The following is a 25,093-nucleotide window of genomic DNA, read 5'->3' on the forward strand; positions in this document are numbered from 1 at the left end:
GTGCAGATACTAGGGAGTAGAGCACACGCAACGCTTTGCATTTGCCGTCGCTGCCACTACACATGCGTCGCAACGCTAACCGCAGTGTTTCGTTCCGCCCACGAAAAATCCAAAATAGCATGCAGCCCAAAAAGCTCCTTTGCGTCGCATTAGCATCTCAGGAGGACAAAAGCTGTTCTAAAACTCTCGGTGTCAGCTCTGCCAACTCCGCATGCATGCCAGACCTAGGCACCAAGTCGGCAATTGTCCTGGTAGTGAGATTCTTGGAAGCCTTTGTCCTGTTAATATCTGCATGCTTCTGAAGCTTTAGCTTTAACTGTTCATTGAAGCTTTAGCTTTAACTGTTGTTGGCATGAAATTCCCTGCTCGTCACAAAAAGAAACCTGCATCATATTCGTATTTGAGCCCAGAGGTTAGCATGCACACAGCACCATTCTTCAATGTGGTTGAACAGTGTTGCAGTCGCTTCCTCTAAAGATCCCTAAGCCACCCTATGTTCAAAGAAGACAGACGTTTCTTTCTCTGCTTCGCTAACCTTATTGCTAGCGCCATCTCCTCCTTGCCACTTATTTCTTCATAAAACGCATGGATTGTCGTCGCTAAGGGTTGAGCTAGTAAAGGTTCTGTGCTTTTAGACTACGTGCTGCTATGTCATCTTGCGCAGGCACGAATACGGAAAACAAGATAGAATAAGTTTATCATGCACAATATTATTGCGAGGCAAGGCCGAATGGGCATACGACTTCATGGTAAAGCAGTGTATGGGACAATTCACAAGAGAAATCTCTTCCACACCAACCAGTCGACGGCTTATTTCATCCCGTTGCCACTTGAACATACTACTCGCGTCCTTAACTGTGTCGCAGAGATGGGAAACCCAGACAGAATAATGCGCGTGTACTTCGTATTTGCAGAGGTTGTTCAAGGGCCCTTTAAGTGTTAAACTTAGTTTGTTGAGTCAGGCAGCTGCACTGCGGCAGAGGGATCATATGCCTGTCTACTTTTGACGCGGCATTCACCTGTGGGCATTTACGGTAGTATTTCTCTAAACTCCGCGATATTTGCTGGCCGGCACTCTCGTCATGAGAGCGGAAAAGTGAGAGATGGCTGTTCGGCTATTGTGGCTAAATCGGGCCAGTGTGAATGCCAAGATGAGTGACGTGCTTTCAAATTCCCCAAACAGGGCACACAAAGGCTGGTATCGGAGGTGCCCCATCGCAACCCACACAGGAAGTGAGTCGTCTTGTTCGTGGACTGTGGCATCCAAGCCGGCGCTTCGCAAGGAAACAAAGAAATTTCACCTAGTCATGAATGCAACGAATGCCCTGGGCTTCAAGAACTTTTCTTACTTTATAGAGCACATTAAAATAGGTGAGAATTGCCGAGAGCATTTCTGACTGTTTTACTATAGTTGACACAAATCTTAGTGTAAATCTTTGTATGCTATGCTTATCACTTGATGTGGTACTTTCTGGAACTCTTATAGGATTACTCACGTACGTTAAATGTATAATTTGTTGTTTTGCATAATCGTGCTGTAAATGTCATATGTGGCCAACGTAAGGGTCTATGGGGACCCAGTCAAGCTGCCTAGAGCAGCTTTTAGTCCTACAGTCCACCCAGATCTTGCTGAATAAATAAATATTTGTTTGTTTGATTGATTAATTGATCTAACTAGTAAAGTATTGTGGTGAAAGCTCGGTATAATGAATGTAGGGGCATAACAAGTTGCTGCACGTAGTTATATGCACTCAAAGCTTACTATAACAGTTGGTTGTTATGCAAAAGTGACTTCGTTATATCCGAAAATTTATTTTAAATGTTTATTCCTAGTATTATCTCTATTACAAGGCTATTCTTCATTCACTGTCTTCTAACCTATAGTTCGTTATTACCATGCTCGTTATATCGAGGTGTGATTGTATTCTATTTGCTCATTATGATTTTGCTGATGTGACTATGTATATATTTAAGGACCACCAAATATCACATAAACATTTTATTTGCTGGGTGACTTCACGAGAATATTTTAGTTTTAGAAATCTGGTGCTTGCAGCACTAATGCTATGGTTTGATTTTTCTTCTAGACAACAAGTAAGATGTGCTTTACATGAGCACCTTGTAAGCCTCAATCAGTCTAATGGGCATACATGTAATCATGTTCATCTGAAATACGTTGTCGATTTCAGTTGGCAATAAATGCATGAATATCGGAAAAATGTCTTTTTTGTTGAACCTGACATATAATCTCTTATAATCCTAATCTCATCTCAGTTTTCTATAAAAGTCACTACCACATGTATTAAGGAGAACCTGCTGGAATATTTTTGAAGTGAGATTCTTGTAAGACATACTGTATTAGAGAATAATATTTGGAACATTCTGTCTTGAGCATTATTTCCTGATTCTGCCTTGTATTGCTTGCAGTGAAAATTTCCGAGCCAACAGAGTTCAAGTGCAGTGCGGTATCGAAGAGGAGCATCACGCTTAGCTGGAACGCTAGCGTTGAGCAGACCGAGAACCCAAAACTGCTTATCGTCTATCAGATCCACTACCAGTCTCAGTATGAGGCCTCCTGGAAGGTACGTAAACTTTTTTTTTTCTCGTTATGCCGGGGTGCTACCATTGTGTCTGGATGCACTCGCCATAATTCATTGTTAATTTGAGCATTATTTTTTTTCGGTAAACTATCTTTAGCTTGCTACTTAAGACTCGACGAAAAGAGAAGTATTGAGGAGTCTGCCAGAGGACTTGCGTAGTAGAGGCTCCGTACCGCAAGTGTAGTAGCTTCCCTCGGCTTCCTCTCTTTTGACACTACTTATGAGCGTATCAACTGAAATCTTTTGAGAAGGTAGCAGCAAAAAAGAATTTTCCCAGTGTGAGACAAAAAACTCGCACGTATCGAAAAACAGCCGACTAGCAGAAAGTTCCTGAGACATGTATTTCTCGCAAACTAAAAATCGTTGCCGAACCAAACGAGCCAGCTGTAATGAAAAGTTGTTTGTGGCGCCCACACCCTATGAATTATTGTTTCCAACCCTAAGTCCTAACCCTAAGTGGAACCACATTGAAATGTCCCTGCACGTGTTGGAATTTCCGTTCGCAATACGGAGTTATGAATCGGAAATGATCATTTTCCAACAAAATGGTTGAGTGGTCTCTCAGGCCAAAAGGTGCACAATGCAACTTGACTCTGCCTGAAGACCCTCACATAGCAGCAGTAACGCTAAAACCATCATGCATACACATGCTCAACATGTATCCAAATATAATAGTACACAATTTCAGTGCAACTGAAAAAAAAATGAAACATGTTGAATAACACCTGCAAACACGTGGTATTTATAAAAAAAATTGTAATCTAACCTAAACCACGACAGATTGTCGTCCGATTTAGCACAGAGCAGTCTCTGGCGTGGTACAGGTGAATTCCTCCAGCACATCTCTCTATGCTGCGCTTAAGCGATGCAACACTGCCCCCTATGTTTCCCTCTGCAATTAACAAAAAAGTGCCTCTACCCATCTATGATATGCACTTCACTGTGTTTTGGGTCCCATGTTGCAGAGAACACAATTACAGTAAAACCTCGTTAATTCGAAGTCACTGGAGCCATGAGAGATCTTCGAAATTACGCGGGTTATCGAATTAACAGAACATATAAAAAAGTGGGATGCAAGGAGCTTGTAATTATTGGAAGTAACCAGGTCTGGTCATTTGTTGTGCCGGCGAGCTTGCAGCTCTAAGAGTTATGTTTGTCAACAATACATGGTTTGCCGCAAAGACACTGGAACAGCAGACCTCACTGCTAGGCGGGAGGGGGGGGGGCACTAGTGATCAGCTGAAATGTGCAGCTGTTTCACTGCAACACAGCAGTGTCACGCGGGCTGCACATGACCTGCTCCTGGCTGCGACAGCACGTTATGACAAGACCATTCGCCCCTTCTTGCTGGTAAAATAAAGAATTTTATAATGGCCAGTGAGACCAGATTCGCAATGTGTTATGGCTGGGAAACAGCATCATAGAAGCTTTCGAACTTAGTTTTCGAAGTAGGCGTTTCTGGCAAGGACCCGCCAATAGTACAAGTCCGCAAATTGCTAGGGGAACCGGCAATCGTAGGTTTGCATACATCGCGAATTCCACCAAACTGGTCTTTATTAATTTCTTCATAATGCCAGAAAGAAAGGGTAAATCATGACGCGCTGACATAGCGAGAAGCATGCATCATGTTGCCCCTCACATCAGTGCTGTGTTGCAGTGAAGCATATCTTTTGTGGGAGCAAATTTCAGTTGACCACAAGACTGTTTTTTTTTTTCTTCACTTTAAATAGCGAGGCTGGGATGCTTCAGCTGCCATTTATAAGCACTGTTACAGCACATTGCCCAGTGGCTCTTAAGGGTCGTCGTTTCCGCAGATTTGTGGCTAAATTGGGATTGGGAATTGCAGGCACATGGCACCCAATGTTTTCGAATTAACCAGACTGGTGCTGACCGCTGCGTGAACTTATCCGCTCAGACTTGCACTGCGAAATACGGGACTGCAGAAATATTTCGAATCAAGTGGGATTTCGAGATAAGAGTTCAAATTAATGATGTTCTACTGTATGTAAAATATATAAAGTAAACTCTGTAAAAAAACACAGCTGGAATCGCTTACAAGAAGGTAAGCTAAATGGTAAGCTAAATGCTCGATACATTGTGCACTCAAAAGGCAGATAAAAACCTGGAAGTTCTCTTTCGCCGTACTTGACGCTATCTTTCAAAGGTCAGCCTCCAAAGCAATACAGATTGCACTGCTAGCCTCACTTTTGCGCACAAGTACTACCTACCTTTCTATTCTCCGTCTAGAAAAAGCGCCAGAGATGCTCATGCCTTCTTGCGAGCCCATGCTGTGTAATTCAGCATATCATCGAATAGGAGTTAAACCTGGCCTTCCCAGTACTGCGTGTAATTAGTGGGAGAAAGCTCGCACCTTCTGCCTTAGAAGAGGCACATGGTGTTTTTCTTGTTTTCTACCGTTGCGGCTTTTTTTTTTTCCTTTTCAGCTACCTAGTCTTTATTGCCCTTTGTCCAGGCGCCCAGGGCAGAACAATGGTTGTTTGTCTCCATCAAAGTGGCGTCGGGAAGAGCTGTTTGAAGCAGCTAAATGTTTATCATTCTCAAACAGCCCTTGCTAACCTCCATACTTCCACAGCTGCTGGAAATGGTCTGGCTACGTCGAAGACTAGCCCGGTCCTCGAAGAAATGCAGCCTTCCTCACAGTGCCAATTTATTTGTTTAATGCACCATTTACGTATTAAGTGACCTCGACCTTTTCCTTCTTCGCTAGTCGGCAAGGTACTCTCATTCATAAGTGCATCTTAGGAATATAGAGTTATATATGTTTATGTAGGCTTGCGTAAGTACTGGCATTGAAACTTGATGTCGGAAAAAGTTTGTCCATGGTTTTTTATTCTAGTGTGCAGTTCTGATTTCTCGGACCCTCAAGGGGCTACGAAAATGTCCGGAAAACCAAATGCATGGGAAAATGTACCCTTTTTACAGGTATTTTTCGCGTAGGAAGAAGGTCGAGGCAGGAGTACAAGAGCCTTGTTGCAATCCTGCATTGTTTAGAAGGCTCAAAAAGAGCCGTTGATGTAAAAAAAAAAAATAAGACTAAAGAAAAAAACTCTGTGGCCGGTGCTACCTAATTGGTCATCAACTTGGCCCAAAAGTCCCTTATTTTCTTTTGCACGGCGTACCACTTGCCTGCGGTGATCTCTGCCTCAATTTCAGCTGAGGTCATGCTGCCGCTGTACAATGTTATCAGTGCTCGCGTCCACTCTGAGCTTGTTGGCGGTGCCAGCTCTACTTCTTCGATCCCGGTGTCGGAGTTGTCGGAATCTCCTGTAACTTAAATGATTTTGTCATCGGTCCATTCCCCACACAGCTTGAGGTCTTAGCCAGCATCGGCGAAGCCCTGAAAGGTTATTCTGGCTGGAATCAAAAGGCCGGCAGCTTGCAGATCGTTGAAGGCAACGTCCGCAGACAACTTTGTCACGCACTCAGTTCACTCCGGCTGAAACGACTGTCTCGGGGTGCATGCAGTGCCAAACAGCTAGAAACCCAGTGGTGTCTAATCGGGAAAGGCCAACGCTGAAGATAGCACGCAGCAGCACACCATTTACCGCAGTGCTTACAGAACGACACGTGAACGAACAAAGTGAGGATTGACCACAGTTTTGACTAAGCTACAGCTGGCAGTGAATAGTGTGCGCTAGATTGTGTCAATTGCAGTTTCCAGAGCATGGCAGCCGCGATGCACGCGTGGATGCAAGTATGGTAGGTTGCAGCGTACCAAAATAATGAAATGGCGTTGTTGATGGGGACTTAATCTGCAGTAAGCGGTAAAAGAATCCGGGAAATTGGGTGTCGAAGGCTATAAGTGTCTCGAATTTCGGATTTTTTAATACACTGACTGTTTGGGGAACTTGACGGTGCCGGAGATATGCCCAGAAAATTGGCATAACCAGAATTTTGGGCATCCTGGAAATTGGGTGTTGACTGTATGTATAAGCCTTTTAGAGACCAGCTGAATGCAGTTTTCTTTAACAGTATGTACCTCATGTTGTTAATCTAATTTAATATAACCTTTTTTGTGTCCTGTTGAAAAAAAATTCGCCTTGGAAACACGCTTTTCTTGATCATCCATGAATCGGAAATGATATTCTACGTTACTTACATGCTGTACCAGTTATGCTTGCGTTACATTTTTTCAGTTAACCTCCACAGCAATCAAGAGAAGAAAGAAATATCAGGATGTTTCAGTTTTTTGCATCTCTAGCTAATGAGGACCTTTTTATGCGCAGCTCTAAATAGGCGGCAGTCTTCTGTAAACTGGTCGCAAAATCTAAAGCGTCTAACTTTAAAATCTAGAACAAGGACGCAAAATCTAAAGCATAAAACTACCTTGTGGGTTACTAGCCAGCCCGAGTTGATGCATTGTTCAGTGTTCTGTGTTTTGTTCTGCTGGGTGTTAGCAATGCTGTGCACTATCTTAGTTATACCCTGTAAACTGTATTTTTCCCCTTGGTCAGTCATGAAAAATGTCAGCGAATTCACGCCCCGCCGCAGTGGTCTAGTGGCTAAGGTACTCGGCTGCTGACTCGCAGGTCGTGGGTTCAAATCCCGGCTGCGGCGGCTGCATTTCCGATGGAGGCGGAAATGTCGTAGGCCCGTGTGCTCAGATTTGCGTGCACGTTAAAGAACACCAGGTGGTCAAAATTTCCGGAGCCCTCCACTACGGCGTCTCTCATAATCATATGGTGGTTTTGGGACGTTAAACCCCACAAATCAAAATCAATCATCGTCAGCGAATTCACTACTCTGAAACGTCATTATAAAAAGTTGCTATTATTAATTTACTTCTTTGTAACAGATATTTCATTATTTCTAGGTTCGTTATGTTGAGGTCAGAGTGTGTTTTGTTGCACTTGCCTTGATTCTCAAATTGTCTTAGTTGTCTGACAGAGTGTTCTCTTGCCCTTTGGTTCCTTCTTTCGCCAGACTGTGGAGGTGTTCAACAAGACCTCGCACATGATACAGAACCTGAACCCGTACACTGCGTACACCTTTCGACTTCGTGGGAAGGCGTCCGAGACGGTGCAGGAATACTTCTGGACCGACGACGTGGTGCTTTCACAGACAACGCTGAAGGACGTGCCTGAAGGGCCGCCTCGAATATCGAGGAGCGGCTTCAAGGTGCAGAATTACCAGAGCCGGCGTACCGTCGTGCTCAACTTTGCGGTGAGTGCGACTCTCTTGTGCGTTGACACATTTGGCACTGGGTGCTTTCGTGTCACGTTCTCTTGAGTCTTGCGGTGATAGAAAATTGCGCAATGGTATTTGCGTGCGATACATGGTCTCCTTTACATGGAAACGTAATTCCAGCTGCAGTTGTTCCTATCAGGAGTTTTCATGTGACGTCACAGATGGCTTCTCTGCGCCTCAAGATGGTGGCAGATCTGACCTCTCTCTCTTTTTGTCTCATTGGAGAGTGTCGGTCAGGGGAGTACGCAGTCCTTCGGCTGCCGCATTTTTTTGTGCTCTCCCCGGGTTCTTCTACTTGCCTGTGTCGCCAAGGGGGGAGCACAAAGAAACTTAAGGGGGCACTGGCACTAATCTGATGGCACATTCTCATTCTCCGCGCTGCGTTGTAGCTGGTACCCTAAGATGATGGCCACAATGACGTCAATGCAAACTATACCAATGCATCTTGGGATAGCTAAATTCAAATAACAACAAAGGACACCTTTTGAAAACAAGAAACCAATCAAATGGTGCTGTGCTCGGACCTGATAATATGGATAGTATTACATATTATCGTTCATGACAAAGTTAATTAACCATTGTGTTGTCATAGATCCGGTAATACAAATATAAGCTTATAACTCTCTTTGGGATATAAATAATGGGAAGTTATTTTCTTGTCATTCGCAACTTTGCTGGAATGGCACTTAAATCTATTCATTTTCTCTGCAAACGAGACATAACGGTCACACTAAGCATAAAAGCTTAAGTTTTGTTATTGAAAGCATCGGCCAAAGCTGACATTGGGAATGCATCGTAGCTTTATGGTTTCAAATGTCTCCATTCGGGCCCGCATAACTCGGCCTTCAGTGGCACATTTCATTCGAAAGTATCTTGCGGATTAACGGCGAGCCGGAACCTGTGATGCTGTGTTCCGTTTGCCGGTTTTTATAAACCCTGTCTGCCAGCTCGCTTCTCGAGTGTGGATGAGTATTTCCTCATTACTGTATGGTTCACGATACGAACGCAGGCTCTCCCCGAAAAGAGGTGGGGCGGGGCCACGCTCCAGTACCTCATCACCTGCTGTGAGGAGGACGCACCCGAGGACAGCTGTGAGAACAAGACTGTCGAGATGCCCACCGCCGCGTTTGAAGACCTGCACCGTAACGCGCGTTACAACTTCCAGCTGTGGTCGGTGAACGAGATAGGGCCCTCTCGCGTTCACTCCAGCCTTCAAGTGGACAAGTACGATGAAAGTAAGTATATCTTACTTGTACTTGTGTTATGCGTGATGCTTAACACCTGCCCAAAGATAAAGATGTTGGAGGAATACTAAAGAGGGGAATAGATTTTTTTTTGTTTTTTTTTTTTTTCCCGCAGTCATCCCCTTAGTTGAGACACTGATGTAAGAGACAAATTGGCATAAGAGACACCGGTGTCCCTACATTAAAATACGGGTTAAGATGAGTGTGGTGCTCAGCTTATAAGAAACACCTCGTGTGAGAAACAAAAACTACTCCCATGTGCGTGTCTCTTATGAAGAGATTCAGCTGTATCAGCAACTTACTTTTTCATAATACCAAAAACACTTCGCTTACCAGAAAACACTTCGTGGCGGAAAAATTCGAATAAAAAAAAAAATGCGGGTGGCAGTGCCACTTCGAAGTTTCCGCACCAATTGCAATGTCATAGATTTCGACAGCACCTACGGAGGCCGACGTCGTTTCGTATCAGTACAAATTGTTCTTTGAGAGGGCCACGGAGAGAATACATCAAGTTTAAGAAAATATTTTGTTGGTCCAGTGTCGTCAAAATACGAAAAGTGCACTGTGAACTTCATTGCATTACGTGGGGAGATTTTGACGTGAAATCTGAAATTAACTTTGGCCTTGACTTTCGCTTCTATAATTTAACCCATTAATGTTAAAATAGTGCATTCAAGTTTTCAGGTTGAAATTTATCAATCTTAACCAATTCATTATTTTGCATCACTGTCCCTTTAAAGGGGCCCCGAAACACTTTTTTAAGTAACCATGAAATGGATTCACTAAATGAGATATAGCCTCACAAATTCAATGCCGCAAAAGTTTCAAGAAACCGTCCAGTGCAAACGAACTTCCGAAGATTTGTCGCCCGCTGCAACTGCATTCTCTCTTCTCTCGTCCCAACAAAAGTGCTGGAAGCTAAGCAGGGAAGGATGGCATGGGCAAAGAAAATATGTCACGTGCGCCTCGTGACCTTGAGAACTTCCTTCGACTCCCCCCCCCCCCCCTTTTTTTTCAAATGCTTTGCTCTCGCATGTCCTCAAGAGCCCTGACTACATTTTGTAGTCAGGGAAGCATTTTATGCCCATGGTCAGTGTTGCAGGACCCTTTCACGGGCCTGATGTTTGAAAAGAAGCCAGACTGGATTACGGTTTCCATAACTTGTACGGTAGAATCTCCAGCATGCATTTCTTTCTTGATACAGTGTGAGGTATCATTCTTTGTGTTTATTTTGTTGTAACATTCTACCATCTGTCAGCAATAAGACGAGTTGAATGTTCATCTTCGAGAGTGGCAATCGCTGCTCGAGAATCGCTCGTTTGCTTGCCACTTTTTTTTTCCACTGTGCCTGCATAAGTCTACGTTGATGTTGCATCCTCTTCATCCTTGAAAGTATCTTTCATCATTACGCATTGACCAACTGAAAAACTATAAACAAGCAGTGCATACTGTACATGATAGTGCAAGCATAGAATATCTGTTTGATATGGAATACTGGCTTGCTCCAAGAAAAAAACACAAAGAAATGGATAAACATTTCTTGTTTTCTTGCGTCATTACCGTTCAATCACGCTGGTGCGCCCAGGCGCTGCGATGAATGGTCGAAACTACGCACCAGGGCACTCCGGTTCGATGTAGACGCCATTAGTTTTTTTATATGGAGAGGGACTGGCTTGCTTTCGTGTTATTGATAAGCAAGTGATGATTTCGGGCTGTGCCACCCTTGCATTGTTTCTACCGGTATTCGCCGGTGCTCAGCGGCACTATTACGTTTAGTGCACTAGTTTTTGAACCCTGGCAGCGTAGCCTTCCAGTGATTCGGCAACTGCTAGGCTGTTCTCCTGGTGAAAACGGGTTGCACCGCATCTCGCAACATTACATTGCCTTGTCTTTTCCAGTGATAAACGCACCTCGGGACATAGAGGTCGTCGCCCACGGCTCCGGTAGTTACGTGGTTTCGTGGCACGCACCGTCCGCTCGCGTGCCCTACCAGGCCTCCTCATCTTCAATGTCAACTGAAGAGCAGGCGGCCAGCTTGGAACCGCTGGGACCCATGAGCTACACAGTGTTCTGGTGCCCACGGATGCTGCCGCGCTCTTACAGTTGCAACGAATCCGTCGAGTGGCGCAAGACGGAGATCAATGCATCTTCCATAGTGCTGAGCCTCGACCCAGACAACGTGTACCAGTTTGCAGTTGCGGCGCAGACTGTTGACAAGGCCTCGGAGAGTCACTGGACGACGTGCGTCCTTCCAGTGTCGAAAGGTGAGTGAAGCACCATAGATATTGTCGGTTGACATGAGTAAAGCACCAGCAAATTTTGTACTGGTTTTCCATTATCATTACTATTGTTGTTATGACTGTTTTATGAGCTTGGTAAAACTTCCGGGCTTTTGTGTCAGGTTGTATTCATGTGGATGTATGATCAAAGTTGTTTGGTTGAGTTCAAACATATTGAAAGAGATGCGGGTGCCTACACAAATAATTTTAATGTCATTTTGGTCATTGTATGGATAGATATAGAATGGATAGATAAGGTTACATGTGGGTTACCTGTGGGTGGGTGATATCTGATTAGAGGTAAAGATGAAGATAGAATTTGGCCAGTCACATAATGCTTTGAAAGGTGTATAAATAGTATAACAGGCCAGTGGGATTATTTTGAAAATGAGAGTTGTGGGGTACCATTTAAAGCATAGAGTTGAAACAATAGGGAGAGTAAGAAACTTGCAATCAGAGGAAAGTTGAATAGAGCATTAGTAATTGACATTCTCGCTAATTGTGCGTCTCTGCGACTGTAATAGTCATCATCACCAGCTGATATGCTGCATCAGGAAAGACAAGATGTTACATACTTATTGATGTCGTAATGCTCTTTCACGCTGGCGTCTCTTATTCCCGACAAGGGCTTGACGTTTTCCACTCCACAATTTTGCTACAGAATTGGAGAAGATCACGCAAGTGACGCTGGAGAAGAACGGTGGCCATTCCCTATTGATGCACTGGCAACTTGAGTGCAGCTCGCTGAAGTCTTATGTGAGCGGCTACCAGATCGAAGTTTGTGAGGTGTTGCCAAAGTACCAAAAGATGGCACTACACGACGCGACAGGTGAGACCCCTTTTCAGGCACTTGCCAGCACGAGCCGAAGGCAAGAAAGCTCGATATTTTCATAGTATTCTCAGGTAACATAGAAATGTGTTAAAATAGCTGCTCAAGTTGAACAACTGTCTATTATGTGATTGGCTTGCTCCTGAAATTTGGCGCCCTTGTTCATCTCTTGATAAATGGAACTTTCGTTAATGGATAGTGCTTAAAGCTTTCATGTACTGTACTTTTCTTTTTTTAATGACGATTGTGTTTCTTGGGGTACCTAGCATGGAAATTTTGGTCCGTCTTTGTGTCTGACACACGATTCAGCCGCCTGGCCAAATTTTAAGCACTTGCTGAACGCCCAGCCATCTTGAAGTGGTGGCTGCATTTATACTTGCGAACATTGTCAATGAAAAAGCAAATGTTATGCATATATCGGACAAAATCAATACGTGAGTACCGTATTTACTCGCGTAATCCTCACACTCGCATAATTCTCGCGCCCCCTACACCGCCCAACAAAAATACGATTTTTCTTTTTCCTCGAGTAATTATCGCACCAATGAAAACTGCCGTAATAGTGTCGTCTGCTAGTTTCAGCCACTGATGATAGCGCACACTATCTGGCGCCATCTCTTAAGCATCAAGCGTACTATTATTTCACGGAGATTCAATCCAATCTAAGCCAAAGTGGCAAGTGCGCGTTGCGGGGTGTTTTGTATGTTGTGTCGGTAATTTTGTCACGATATGGGGCGATACTGAAGCTACACGGCTGCTTTAAAGTTGAAAGTGATAGATCATGCACTAAACAATAGGGCTGCCAGTAGGCCCTTCAGAGTCTATGAGTTTTGCTTTGCTACTGGTGACAGCAGCTGAAAGCCACTAAAACGCGTTGCTCTGCCGTGGGCCTAAAACGGATTGATGGTAAAGTTTATTTGTTCAGAAGGAAACTGCAGACGATTCTGTTAAATAGCCATCAGCACAGTACTGACGTCCTAGGCTTACCTTATGAGGGCTCCTGTTGAGTGACAAACGCTACCACTAAGCCCGCAACGGCCACAAACTTTGCGTATGGTATTCAAATTCTCAACTATTTGCTTGCACTTTTTGTGTTTCAAATAAATTTTGCCTTGTGTTGAACCTGTGCTTTTATTGTTGAGGTATATTTTAAATAGTACTTCTCAAAGCTTGCTCGGCCACTCTCGTTTATTTTTCGCTTTTCGTGGAAAGTTTTCCCCGTGTGATTCTCGCACCCACCAACCTTGCATCAGTTTTCCGCCAAATGAAGTGCGAGGATTATGCGAGTAAATCGGCAGTACTCGTTTAGCACAGCCGACAGAAGATTGTGATCTTTCGACATTTGCAACGAAGCATGCAGATGTGTGGCCAGTTTGTTTTTTTTGCCTTTGTTTTAGACTGACGTAGGTTTCAATAATTTGCATATTTGCTTTTCTTTCATTGTCTCAGCATGTATGTACAGCAAGTATGATCCGAAGACTTGCAAGGTGTACAACGTTTCGGACCGGGATGCTGAGGAGGCCGAGCTGCGAGGGCTGTCGACCAAGGCAGTGTACCGGGCCGTAATAAGGGCCTCTTCCAATGGAAAGCTGACTGAAGACAGTCCGGCGCAGTGTGCCAGGACAGAACTGGGTACGTACGAGTCCTTCAAAAGTTTTTGAAATGGACGAAATATGTCTTCAATGCTCTTTGAAAGTCCTGGAACAGTTAGTTTGCCTTGAAATTTTCTTTAATATCTTGAACAACGCCTCATGAAAGCAGCGACAAGATTACGTAAAACCGCCTTCTGTAGTGAAACAGCGTGGGGCTCATCGGGCCGAAGTTGGGAAAGTTCGGGAACAATAACTCGATTGAGCCTGCACATGCATTCGCATGTGGGGATGATCACAATATAGTTTCATAGTCATTAGAGCTCTGCGAATATCAAAATTTTGGGTGTGAAACGAATTTGATTAATGAAGTTTGTGAATCGAGTAATCGTTGACAATTATTTGATTGGCAGACTGTAATTTTGAGAATGATTGCTGCTCAAGAGTTGCTTGTTTGCTTGCTTGCCACTTCCATTCCACTGTGCATATATCTCTCAAGATGTGTCGGGTACTTTAAAGCGAAATCACAGAAGAAAGGCTGGAGAGAATGGAAATTGGAAGTTCTGAAAATATCTGCCCTTGGGGAACGCATCGACTTTTCCAGACTGCTGTGGATGGAACCTGTAACTTTTTCTTGGAACACGAAAACGATCTAAAGTGTTTGTGTGAGAGAGAGGCATTACAACACGTCGCGCGCACGCACGCACGCACACATATCTCCATTTTACACCTTCGCCACGTCTGACATCTTGGTTCAGACAAGGTTTATTAGACAGCAGGTCTCGGCAACGAACCGGTAGTCCAAAGCAGAGTGCGCGCACACCTAAATTTAGTGATGAGAACCAGTGACAATGAGGACAGTGACAAACTGATCATGATAATGTACAGATGAGGTGGAAAAGCATTACAAATGTCCACAGTACCAACTCTGCCCGCATTGGCCTGTTCTCTTTTCTTTAAGGTGGGGCATGGTACCTGGAGCTATCTTTAACAAAATGCAATATAAGTGTGCGGGTGTATGTATTATTCTGCCAATCTCAACAATATAATTGTTTTTCTGTTACACATTTGGTTATCATATTAATTAGATGTTCATTATTAATTGGTGTGACAATAGGTAAAAATAAATCCATACATTGCTCCAACAGCAAGGCAGCACGGAACACAAGGGCATATATAAAGACCATACATTTACTTATTTATCTCTCCAGCATTGAAAAGGGTACGAGCAAGAAAAAAGGAACTTACAAATATCATAAATAGCCCTTTGTAGAAAAGGGGTAAGTCACGAGAAAAAAAAAAAAAAAAAGAATCGTACAATAAAAGAAGTACTTGGAGAAAGCTACACAGAATCTAAGGTGACACTGTGCGTTGAGATTTCAGCGATGAGTTCAAAAATGGAACCTTGAGTTTGGTTTTTTCCGCTGCTAGTAGACCTATGACTCTGAAGTCAACGACATCGCAGTGTGCAGGTTACAGTGTTCTTTAAAACGGCGCAACTTGCCTAAACAAGTCACCGCGGTATGCACATATACAGGCACAAAGAAGCTACAAAAGGACCTGACAAGTTTGTAATACTGCCTTGTAGAGATGTACAAGCACTTGAAGCCAAGGTAATTTAGTAGAAAGGAATGCGAAGATTTTGCAGTGTATCTTGCTCAAATCAGAACTTTTTAAATGTGATAAGGCTTTCATTATGTGAGAAATGCTGGTGGACTCTGGAGTGATATGAACGGTCAAGTAAAGGCAGGTCGAGGCTAGCTTTTATGAGTTATGCACTGCGTGAAGCTTGGCAAGTGGTTCTGCACGGCTTCGGGCTTTTTGGTGGTACATTTTTGCACTCTATGTTCGTTCGTATTATTGTAGCAAGAATGCTTTTTTCTGTCGCATTCTGTCGCTCGCGGCCACATTTGACCGGTCTCATCCGTCACTGCAGGGGTGGACGTCGGTCTCATCGTCGGATGTGCCGTGGGTGGAACCATCGTCATGTGTATCGTCGTCTGCGGAATCTACATGTTGGCACGATGGTGAGATATGCAGCCTGGTTCACTTTATTGAGTTCAGTCAGTAGAAAATCGCATGGTTGAAAAGAGCAATGCGAATTTATAAAAATGGCATTCCTGGGTAGCTTTGCACACCCGCAGACTGTAATTTCTTGATACGTATTTCCCCCTTTTTTTTTTTTTTTTTTTTCCTGTACGCTTACTTTTATGGGCACTGGACTCCATTACTCAAGCTCGAGGGGACCTCAGGACTTAAAATTTTTATTCTCAGTAGTTCTCATAATGTGCTGTTTATCATTTCTCAGTTCAGCAGCAGCGTCATGGACAGTTCTGCATGATTGGCAGTAATGTTTCTGTCAGCGATCTTACTGGTGCTAGCCATTGTTCTGTACATGCGTGCTTGTGTAATAAATATACAAAATCTGTTGTCCCATGACAGCTCGTAGCCCCTTCCTATTCTCGGGATGATTTTCCACATGGCAGCAGTGCGCTGCGGCGAAAGTGACATTGAAAAGCCTCGGGAAGTGTCAACTACTTCCAGTCTTTACTTCGTGTAAATCCTTTGCCGCGTTTAGTTCAGTTGGCCCCTCGATGTTCATGAATTCAAAAGGGGTATTCAGCAATATGAGTCGCCAGAAGAGTCACTATGATCGAAAAGAAACCAATCCTGTATGTTTGCTGCATCCAAAAGTGTTACTAGAGGATGTATGAATAGTTTCACACGCTATAGTCATAATGTAAATTGATATATGTGCTTTAGTCTTGCAACACTCTTATATCGCTAATTATCTGTTGTTTAGTGCCTTGCTATCTTTTTGTTTCTATTATTGTTTTGATTATAAGGTTCCTGTTAAGTGAAAATTGTATATTATTGCCACCGTCTTATGGTTTTTTCAGTACCTTAATTGCTTTTTGCTTGTAAACCACTTTCCTCCATAAATCTACCGAGAGTGTTCAGAATAAAACAATAATTAGTTAAGTAAGTAAGTAAACAAGATCACCATGAACTAATCAAGGTGGACGATTGGGCGAGTTGGTGATTCATGATCAACGTATGTAACTGCGCGGTAGTAAACACGGACGACAAGAAGATACAAGGACAAGCGCAGCAGTCCTTGTATCTCTGCGCTTGTCCTTGTATCTTCTTGTCGTCCGTGTTTACTACCGCGCAGTTACATACGTTGATCACCATGAAGTCACAGCTAGAGGTCACCGTTTTGATGAAGGCGACAAGAAGTAAAATTGCGGAAGAAATGTCATGTTATCGAATGCCAGCCTGTGCTCTCATGAGTGGTGCACACAGTTTTTGGTGAATGTGACGTAAAAAAGAAAAAACTAATAGGAGACAGAAAAAAAAAAGTTGCTTACAGAAAGATCGAAAAATGGTACTCTAGGTTCTGAAGTTCGGCCTTGCGTAGCTAAAGGCAGAGCGTTGGCACTAATTATCTTCCCTTATATCGTCTCTAGGGTCAAGAATAACGTGGACGACCTGAAAGAATTCAAGATTCAACTTCCCGATGGCTTGGATTCTTCAGATGCAGTGAGTTTGTAGTATTTCCGTCTGCTGATGTGTTGGTCGCATGAATTTTTTTCACCGAGACTCTCACAAAACATTGTTGTCTAGGATTCCCGTGATGAATGCGGGTTGAAACTGCGATACCAACGTGAATTTGTCGGTGATCAACTTCCGCTAGTGAATGGCTCTGCAGCTGTTGACCAAGTTAGATGGACAACAAAAATGACCATCTTGGGAGTAAAATAAGCTTCATCCCTGGCATGACATTCATGTTACAGCACAGAATATACTTGTGCTTTAATTATTGCGTAAATCTATTTTGGAGTAGTCTTTTTCCACATCACTCCCAGGTCTTCATGACTACTTTGTGTGTAAAGTCATTTTGTTTTGATGAGGCCAGTTATTTAGAGGTACAGAATGCAAGGGGTACAGAGTGAAAGTAGAGAACCAGTCACATTAAGGGGGGCGGTGGCTTTGAAAAAAAAACTTTTTTATTTGTTGACCTACAGCAATTAAATTTGGCATGCATACTCATAAGTGTCTAGAATAGGGAAATATGCAGTTTCATCATGATAGCTTCAGTAGTTCTCAAGTTACATAATGCTACACGATCCAATTACATGGTCTGCTCGTGGAAAGCCTAGCGCTGCAACAAAACATGCCAGGAAGCTGCGAATGATGTTGATCTTTACTCAAAAGAAAGCTACAGGGTATGACACTCTCGGAATTTTTTAATAAGTTCTCGTTTTTTTTTTAGAGATCATCATGGCTGCCGACACACATTGTCAGAAACAATGGCACGGACAAATCATCGTCTAGAAAAATAACAGGGCCACAAAACAGAAATTGAAGATTGCTGTACCCACAAGCAGTGTTCAGGGATTCAGGGAAAAAAAACAGAATCAAAATCGGTCCAGTCATTCTCGTGCTACTCTTTCCACGAGCAATGCACGATGTCCAAAACACACTTGTGAGAAAAAGCCTGTCGAAGTTTTCGACAGGCTATTTTTCAATGAACTTTTTTGTTTCTTGTTGGATATTGATGAAAATTGGCACAGACACTAAGAATAATTTCACAGTGCTTTCATAAAAATTTTGAAGCAATACCACAAATACTTTACGAGAAACAAATGATTTCTTCACTGAACCATGTGGAGGGGCTGAGCATAATGTCAAAAAAAAAAAAAACAGTATTGAGAAAGCTGCGTTTAAAGTTTCAACTTTTCTTTACGTCTCTAAGACACCTAAAAATTGTGATCTCAGGTTTGTCTTGTGATATTTGACTTCTTTTCATGATTTACTCCTTTTCATGAGTTACAAAGAACAAGTATCAATTTTAAACCAAGTTCTTTGTATGAAGGAGTGGTGTGATAAGTTATGACATAAAAGATTGTAATTGAATAAAACCATATACTGAAATTATTAAACATACTTTTTTGTGCTGAAGTTGTAATTAGTGTAATGAAGTACTTGATTACAAATATTCACTGAACTTTTTTTTATTTGGAGAGAAGTTTATTGCATCAGAAAAATGGATCACACCATGACGGCCTATGCCTTCTTTCCAAATAACAAAGTTATGGGCAGAAGACTGGTGGCACGGGAATTTCTAGCAGCATAATTAATGACATGAAACGGGCATATAAAAATTCGTGCCCCTGATTCACACAAGCTCTTTCGCCGCTCTAGCCGTGAAACGCATCATCATACAGCCGGTCGCGGAAATTCTAATCTACAGCAATTCATTAACCTCGGAACATTCATAGACGTTCGTGGAGATATCAAGCACGGCTCCAAGCACGTCTGAATCGCATCACAAAAGCTTACTGACGGCACTCCATATGACCGTGGGGTGCGCGGCCGCGTGGACAGTGCAGCCGGCGCGTAATGCACTTGCCGGCGGCGTTCGATGACGATCCGCGAAATGAGTAACTACGAAGACAAAAAATCGGCACGCACTGCACTTGGCATCGCTTTTTCGAATGACGACGCGCGAAACTGCTAGCCGCTGTTCCGAGCGATCCTTGGCAGTGAAGGGGGGGGGGGGGGGGTGACGAGCTTGACTGTGTTGTCCGCTGCCGATGCGTAAAATGCCCGTAGAATATTCGGAGGAGCTAGCGAGTGATGTGGTACATTCCTTGCGAAGAAGCACGTCACCAAGAGTGCGCTTGCGCGTCGTTCCTGCCTGCAGTCTCGCTGTCAGCGGAGTTAGGCCTAAAGCCGACTCCGATGACGCGCCGCACTCGTAGACCGCCATGCGCCCGCTCGTAGTAATCTGATCGTGCATCCGGTGCAGCCACTCGTAGTAATCAGATTGTGCCGCCGCTTACAGCTTCGTTGCTTGCGAAGAAACACGTCGCCACGAATGCGCTAGCGGGTCGTTCCTGCCCGCAGTCGGCGGAGTTAGGGCTAAAGACGACTTCAATGACGCGCAGCGCTCGTAGACCGCGCTGACGCTCGTAGTAACCTGATCGCGCATCCGCTTACTGCTCGTAACTAAAGCGTAGTTATATCTTAAGTGATTATCAAGCCGTGAACACGTCACGAAGTGGCGATTTTCGAGAGCCATGTCCTCGCGACGCACAAGCAGCAGACGATGATCTCCCGGAGCGAGCATCGGGCCATTGGTGAGGCGAGCTGAGGCAACATGGCGGCCACGGCCAATCAAGGGCCTCAAAACGACCTTCAAACATTTGCTTTTTGCTCGCTTGTTGTTGAAGGGAGGAGCCAGCTGAGGCGGGAAAGTTAAACACGGAAAAATGCTCTTTCCGATGAGCCCAAGAAGCCGGCTTCCGGCCCAAGCATAGCGAAGCTATTATTTTTTGAAAATCGCCGTTTTCTCGCCATTTCCAGAAATATTTTTGCTACCTAGGTGGGTGAAACGAATTTTCCGAAGCACTTCTGCGCGGTTTTCAGTGTAGATATTTTGGAACCAGATAGAAAAAGGGTTCCAGAAACTGAAAACTTGAGTTTCAAAAAATCGATTTTTTTGCCATTTTTCGCGATCCCAAAGCCGCGTCCCCCCTTAAGAGGCATTTGTCTCATTAAAGATGCAGTTTCGTTGATATTTTTGTTTACTGCGTGTTTTTTGGTGTGCATAGATTTGTTTACAATAAACCTATTCCTTCCTTCCATATTTTTACTTCGGAGATGAGAGTTCTAATCAACGAACGCCTCGCACAAGCACGCTTCTGTCTGTATATAGAAGCTTTGCGCTGCGTAACTACGCAATGTGTAGAGTGGCATCGATAGGTGCGAGACTATTCGTTGATTCAGAATTCAACCATACGTTCATTTTGCGTTTGCTTGCGTTGCAGAATCAGATGCACAGCTTCAAAAACGCCAAGAATGGTTCTGCTGGGAAGACGAGTGAAAGCAACCGGAGCCCGCACATCTCCTACGGCCGGATGGGCTGCTTCTCTGCCGCTGACAACGCTGGTCCTAAGAAACGCCACGACTCTGGGCGTTCTCAGGGCAGCAGCTCTTCGACAGAAGAGGTAAGCAATAGGTGTGCCTGAATAATGGAGTGCTTCAGATACTCGCACGTTTTAATGCATTTCAATGCAAATAAATGAAATCAAAGGAAAATTTATTGTGCTAAAACAGAAAAAATGCGGAAACAAATATTTATTCCCATTGCCTAAGCAGCTAGTGATGGGTCCAATAAGAAAAAAAAATGAAAGTTCTAGTGAAAATATCATAATAAGTGACAAATATTTACTGAGAGAACTATACTGAAAAAAAAAAAAACGAACACACTAAATATGACAGAGTTTAAGCAAAAATACAATAGTGAAGATATTATACATAAACAAATATCACACAGAACTTTAATTTGTTTCAGAACAAATGTGATAATTTCCAAAAAAATTTTGAAGTATTTGAAACAACAAATTGATGGATGTATTTTTTGCATACAACTTGCCTGAAAACTCAATATAATATTGTGGTGTGGGGCCACTGTGTTGTGAAAATGTCTGTCAGGGAAATCTACTCTCCTGTCAAGCCACACTTCAAGGTTGAGTGTGCAAATTACCTGCACCCTGATTGATATTTGTTTAAAGTTTCAAAACATATTATAGTGTTATCGAGCCCTACATAATGTAGAGGGTTAAATGGGCCCTATATGGCAATTTCTAAATTTTGCTTATTTTATCACTGATAATTTTCAGCCTAGTTTGTCTTCCCTGCTTATAATGTGTCCCCATTTTTTTGCATTCCTAATTGTTATTTAACATTGAATTTTCCAGCTTAGTGGTTTGCAGTTGTCATGAAAAGACTATGGGTTTACTGTAACAAGTTTTTCTCAAATTCCGGCGTGCCATGCTAAAATTTGCAAAAAATCAGAAAAACGATAGTTGGGGAAAATTTCATGGTTACTCAGTCAGTGAGAGCATTCCTTTTTTGACCATGCCTATTTGGAGCTACCAAGTTCAGGAGTGGGAGAAGCTCTGGAATTATTTCCGATATCTTTGTGCTAGGCATTGTGACAAATCACAGGGGGTTATGGCATCAGTTTATACCTGCGCTTTTTACAAGTTCCCTGCCAACCATTTCAGTTGCTGTACAAGAAGACACGGCGTGCAGACACCTTCGGCCGCAACCCCAGTGGTGACAGCAGCGGTGGCAGCACTAATGGCCAGGACAGTGTTGTGTCCACCAGCACGGCGCGCACGGGCGCCAATTCATCGTGCGACTCCGGTGCCGAGAGTGACCCCGCAGCACCCCCTTCCCCCGACTGTCTACTCCTCGCCGGAAACCACACCCCGCTCGCTCGTTGCCGGCCCAATCTTCCCAAGCTCGACGAAGACAGGGTCCGGGAGAGTCAAGACTCTGGGCTCGACACCGAAGTGACGCCCCCTATCGTGGTTCCCTCGTCAGACTCATCGCAACCGTCCTACAGCAAACTCGTGGTGACCCCAGACGTGCAGGCACCACTGCTTCACAGTCAGGCCCTGGCTACGAGCGAGCCATCGCTATTTGATGGAACAGAGAACGTTCCAGAACCCATCGAGCCCCTCGCACCGTACAGCAAGTTTGGTTTGGCAAGAAGCAGTGAGGACGTGTCCACGGCACCTTACACCATGTGCAGACTGTCTCCGGCCACGAGGAGGCTGGATGGGCCCCCGGCACTTCCCTACTCCCAGCTTGCACTTCGGCAACAGCCAGGCGTAAATGGCTTGCCGGCAAATGTGTTTCCAAACGCAGACGTCACTGTCGGGCTTGCGCTGGAACAGCCCAGGCTAATGCCGAACCTCAAGAACGAGCCCATGCCGTTGTTTTCAAAGCCGCAACCAAGCGCATATGTCACTGTGGGGCAAGCCATGAAGACCCAGCCGCCCATGACCGAGCCACAGTCGGGCCCAGCCTACTCCAAGTTTGGCATCCAGCCTTCGAAGCCACTTACCAGGCCGAACGTGGCGGCCTACGTGCCGCTTCAGGCCGTAGTCAATGTACGCCAAGCTGCCCTCCCAGCTACCAAAACCGTGCCTGCCGAAGAACCCGATCCCCGCGACAACCACATCCGCGACGCGGACTCCTCTTCAGATGACATGGCCATAGTTGGCGACGACAATAGTAACAATGCTTCGCTCGAGGACTTTTCATTTTCAAGTGCCTCTGGGCCTGGTGCGGACGAACTTGTGGAAACCTGTCAGTCGCCACAGAACATGTCGGAACAGACACCTGTGTCTGTTGACCCTGCAACAAAGCCACCCCCTCTAGATCTGACCAGGGAGCCACAGATTGCATCCAATGGCTACATGCGCCTGCCGTGCGAGTCTCCAAGTGAAACACAAAGTGTGACTCCCTACGTGACGCACGGGGCTGCCGTTCACTGGGGGCGTTCCGCACCCAGAGACAACGAGACAAATGTGGACAATAGTGCACTACCTCCGGCAACATCGGCACCGTATGTTGTGCTGCCCAATACAGCCGACCCCATCAATTCGAGGACTTCTGCGGTCAGCTTTGTGCCCGGCGTCAAGCCAGAGCGCGTGGACTGCTCGGTGTGACTCACGTGAGGGCCTATAGGAAGGTATGCTGTTTCTAACGCAGATACAGTGCCGCTGCTGGCAGCTTGCATATTTCGCGGCTGCTCTGTGCGAAGGGGTTTCTTGTTATGTGGCCGCAGCCGTCGAGATGTCTTGGGCGGGTCTGTAACTTGCCGTGTTGGATTATCACTTCTCTCTCTCTTGTTTTTACACCTGTCATATATTGTCCCCCCTTTGCGACAGTCTGGTAACCCTCTCAGGGGAAAACAAAAATAGTGGGGTGGTTTCTTTATATCTGACACTCTAGTCATGAGCGGGAGTGCTTTTTACCGTTGCAGGCTTGTCTCTCAGGACAGCAAAGACTTTCGGAAGGAACAGCCGCGAGCTGTAGTGTGGGAATAGATGCGAAGCATTTTTCGTTACTATTGTAGCTTATTCAGGGACAAGGACGTTTCCGTGAGGTGAGCGGAAGGACGAATCGCATCGAGGGCTCGTGCCTGCTCATTGTCATAGTCATTCACCCTCATAAACCAGCCTGGTGAGCTCATCTCAAGCACGTGTGAGTAGGTGTAAAAGGAGGCTTTTGTTCGCCTGTTTTGTTCAGGAGTCTGCGCCTGCCAATGTGTTGTGATGCAGCATTTTGCATTTCTGGAGGCAAACCCGGTAGTTGCTGAATCGTCTTCAAGCCTCTGCACTGCGGCTGACAGTTTCAAGCCTGTGCACTGCGGCTGACAGTTTGTTCAAAGTGTGCACCATGTGGCGTAGGCTTTAACGTTCTGGCAAAGAACAAGCATAACTTGGCAGTCATTCTTGTGGCTTGCCCAGTACAAGAGCATCTCTTTAGTTGTGCCAAATAAAAGCACGGCATATGTCCTTTCTTGTTTTTCGTTTTGCAGAGTTCGTTTTTATTTTATTCCATGCTGTCTGTGTAATGTCACAAGCTGTTGCAAATTGTAAAAAAGTTCTCTTCCCTGTTCTCTCTATTTTTTTTTTTTAATTTCACAAGAATTATGTACAGGCACGAAGCTTCTGAATCGTCTGTAGCATGTTTTCCGTTTTTGGCATAGTTTGAATTTTGTGCGATGTTCATTGTGATTGTGCAATATGTTTTGCTTCAGTGCATTTTCCAGCGATCCTTTCGGATTGTACAGTGTAGACCTCTTCAGATTTCAAAGGGGAAGCTTTCTGCACTCTTGCAGGGCAAATGCCTGTCTCTTTGCGTGAACTTGGAAAATTTTCACTGCGGCTAGATTTTGTCATCGTTCAGCAGGTGCAAGATTTCTTTTTTCTTTTTTGAAAGGTACGGCTTTTGTAGAATGAAGGCTTCTGCGATCGTGAAGGGTCATTTCAAACGATAGCTTTAGTGCACGAGCTGTCCTGGGACAAGCAAGAGCGACCGACCTCAAATTTGTTGGACTTATTCTTGACACAATAGCTATTTTCCAGTAAATGTGGAATGTTTGAACACTTGGTGTACTTAGGTGCAAGTGTTTATGAACAGGTCCATCTCCAATCGTTATGCTTTACCTTAACCTTTGAGGCCTTTGGGTGTACCTTCACTTCTTCCGTCAATCGTAAGTGATAACTGCGCTGTTCTAAATCGCGTATTCATGACCAGCGCCTTGGCCTACTGCATTGTTGTCATCACATCATTGCATTTCATCAAACAGGTCTCGGAGATGAGCATACCTTTTGATCAGACATTGAAGCACCCCTCTTCCATGATGTCTTGTTTCTGTCGTAACATTATTTGACAGTTTGTGCAATTCGCCATGGGAGCTCAACAAAATTGCCGTTTCAGTAATTAGGTGGCAAAATGATTGCATAATTGC

At 44.4% G+C, this 25,093-nt stretch overlaps 1 protein-coding gene across 1 annotated transcript in view; it reads left to right on the forward strand.

Annotated features, from left to right (window-relative positions):
- LOC119180821 (uncharacterized) overlaps positions 1-23,758 on the forward strand; it is a 30,175-nt gene extending 6,417 nt beyond the window's left edge. The window contains exons 4-14 of the mRNA XM_037431961.2: positions 1,184-1,371; positions 2,428-2,582; positions 7,545-7,784; positions 8,818-9,043; positions 10,951-11,316; positions 11,993-12,160; positions 13,610-13,792; positions 15,686-15,776; positions 17,220-17,292; positions 20,586-20,765; positions 21,828-23,758. Coding sequence (XP_037287858.2) covers positions 1,184-1,371; positions 2,428-2,582; positions 7,545-7,784; positions 8,818-9,043; positions 10,951-11,316; positions 11,993-12,160; positions 13,610-13,792; positions 15,686-15,776; positions 17,220-17,292; positions 20,586-20,765; positions 21,828-23,282 — 3,325 coding nt within the window. The 3' untranslated portion in view covers positions 23,283-23,758. The remainder of the gene's footprint in view (positions 1-1,183; positions 1,372-2,427; positions 2,583-7,544; positions 7,785-8,817; positions 9,044-10,950; positions 11,317-11,992; positions 12,161-13,609; positions 13,793-15,685; positions 15,777-17,219; positions 17,293-20,585; positions 20,766-21,827) is intronic.
- The last annotated feature ends 1,335 nt before the right edge of the window (positions 23,759-25,093 follow it).

The sequence above is a fragment of the Rhipicephalus microplus genome, chromosome 10 (assembly GCF_043290135.1).
Source record: "Rhipicephalus microplus isolate Deutch F79 chromosome 10, USDA_Rmic, whole genome shotgun sequence".
In the NCBI taxonomy this organism is placed as follows: Eukaryota; Metazoa; Arthropoda; class Arachnida; order Ixodida; family Ixodidae; genus Rhipicephalus; species Rhipicephalus microplus.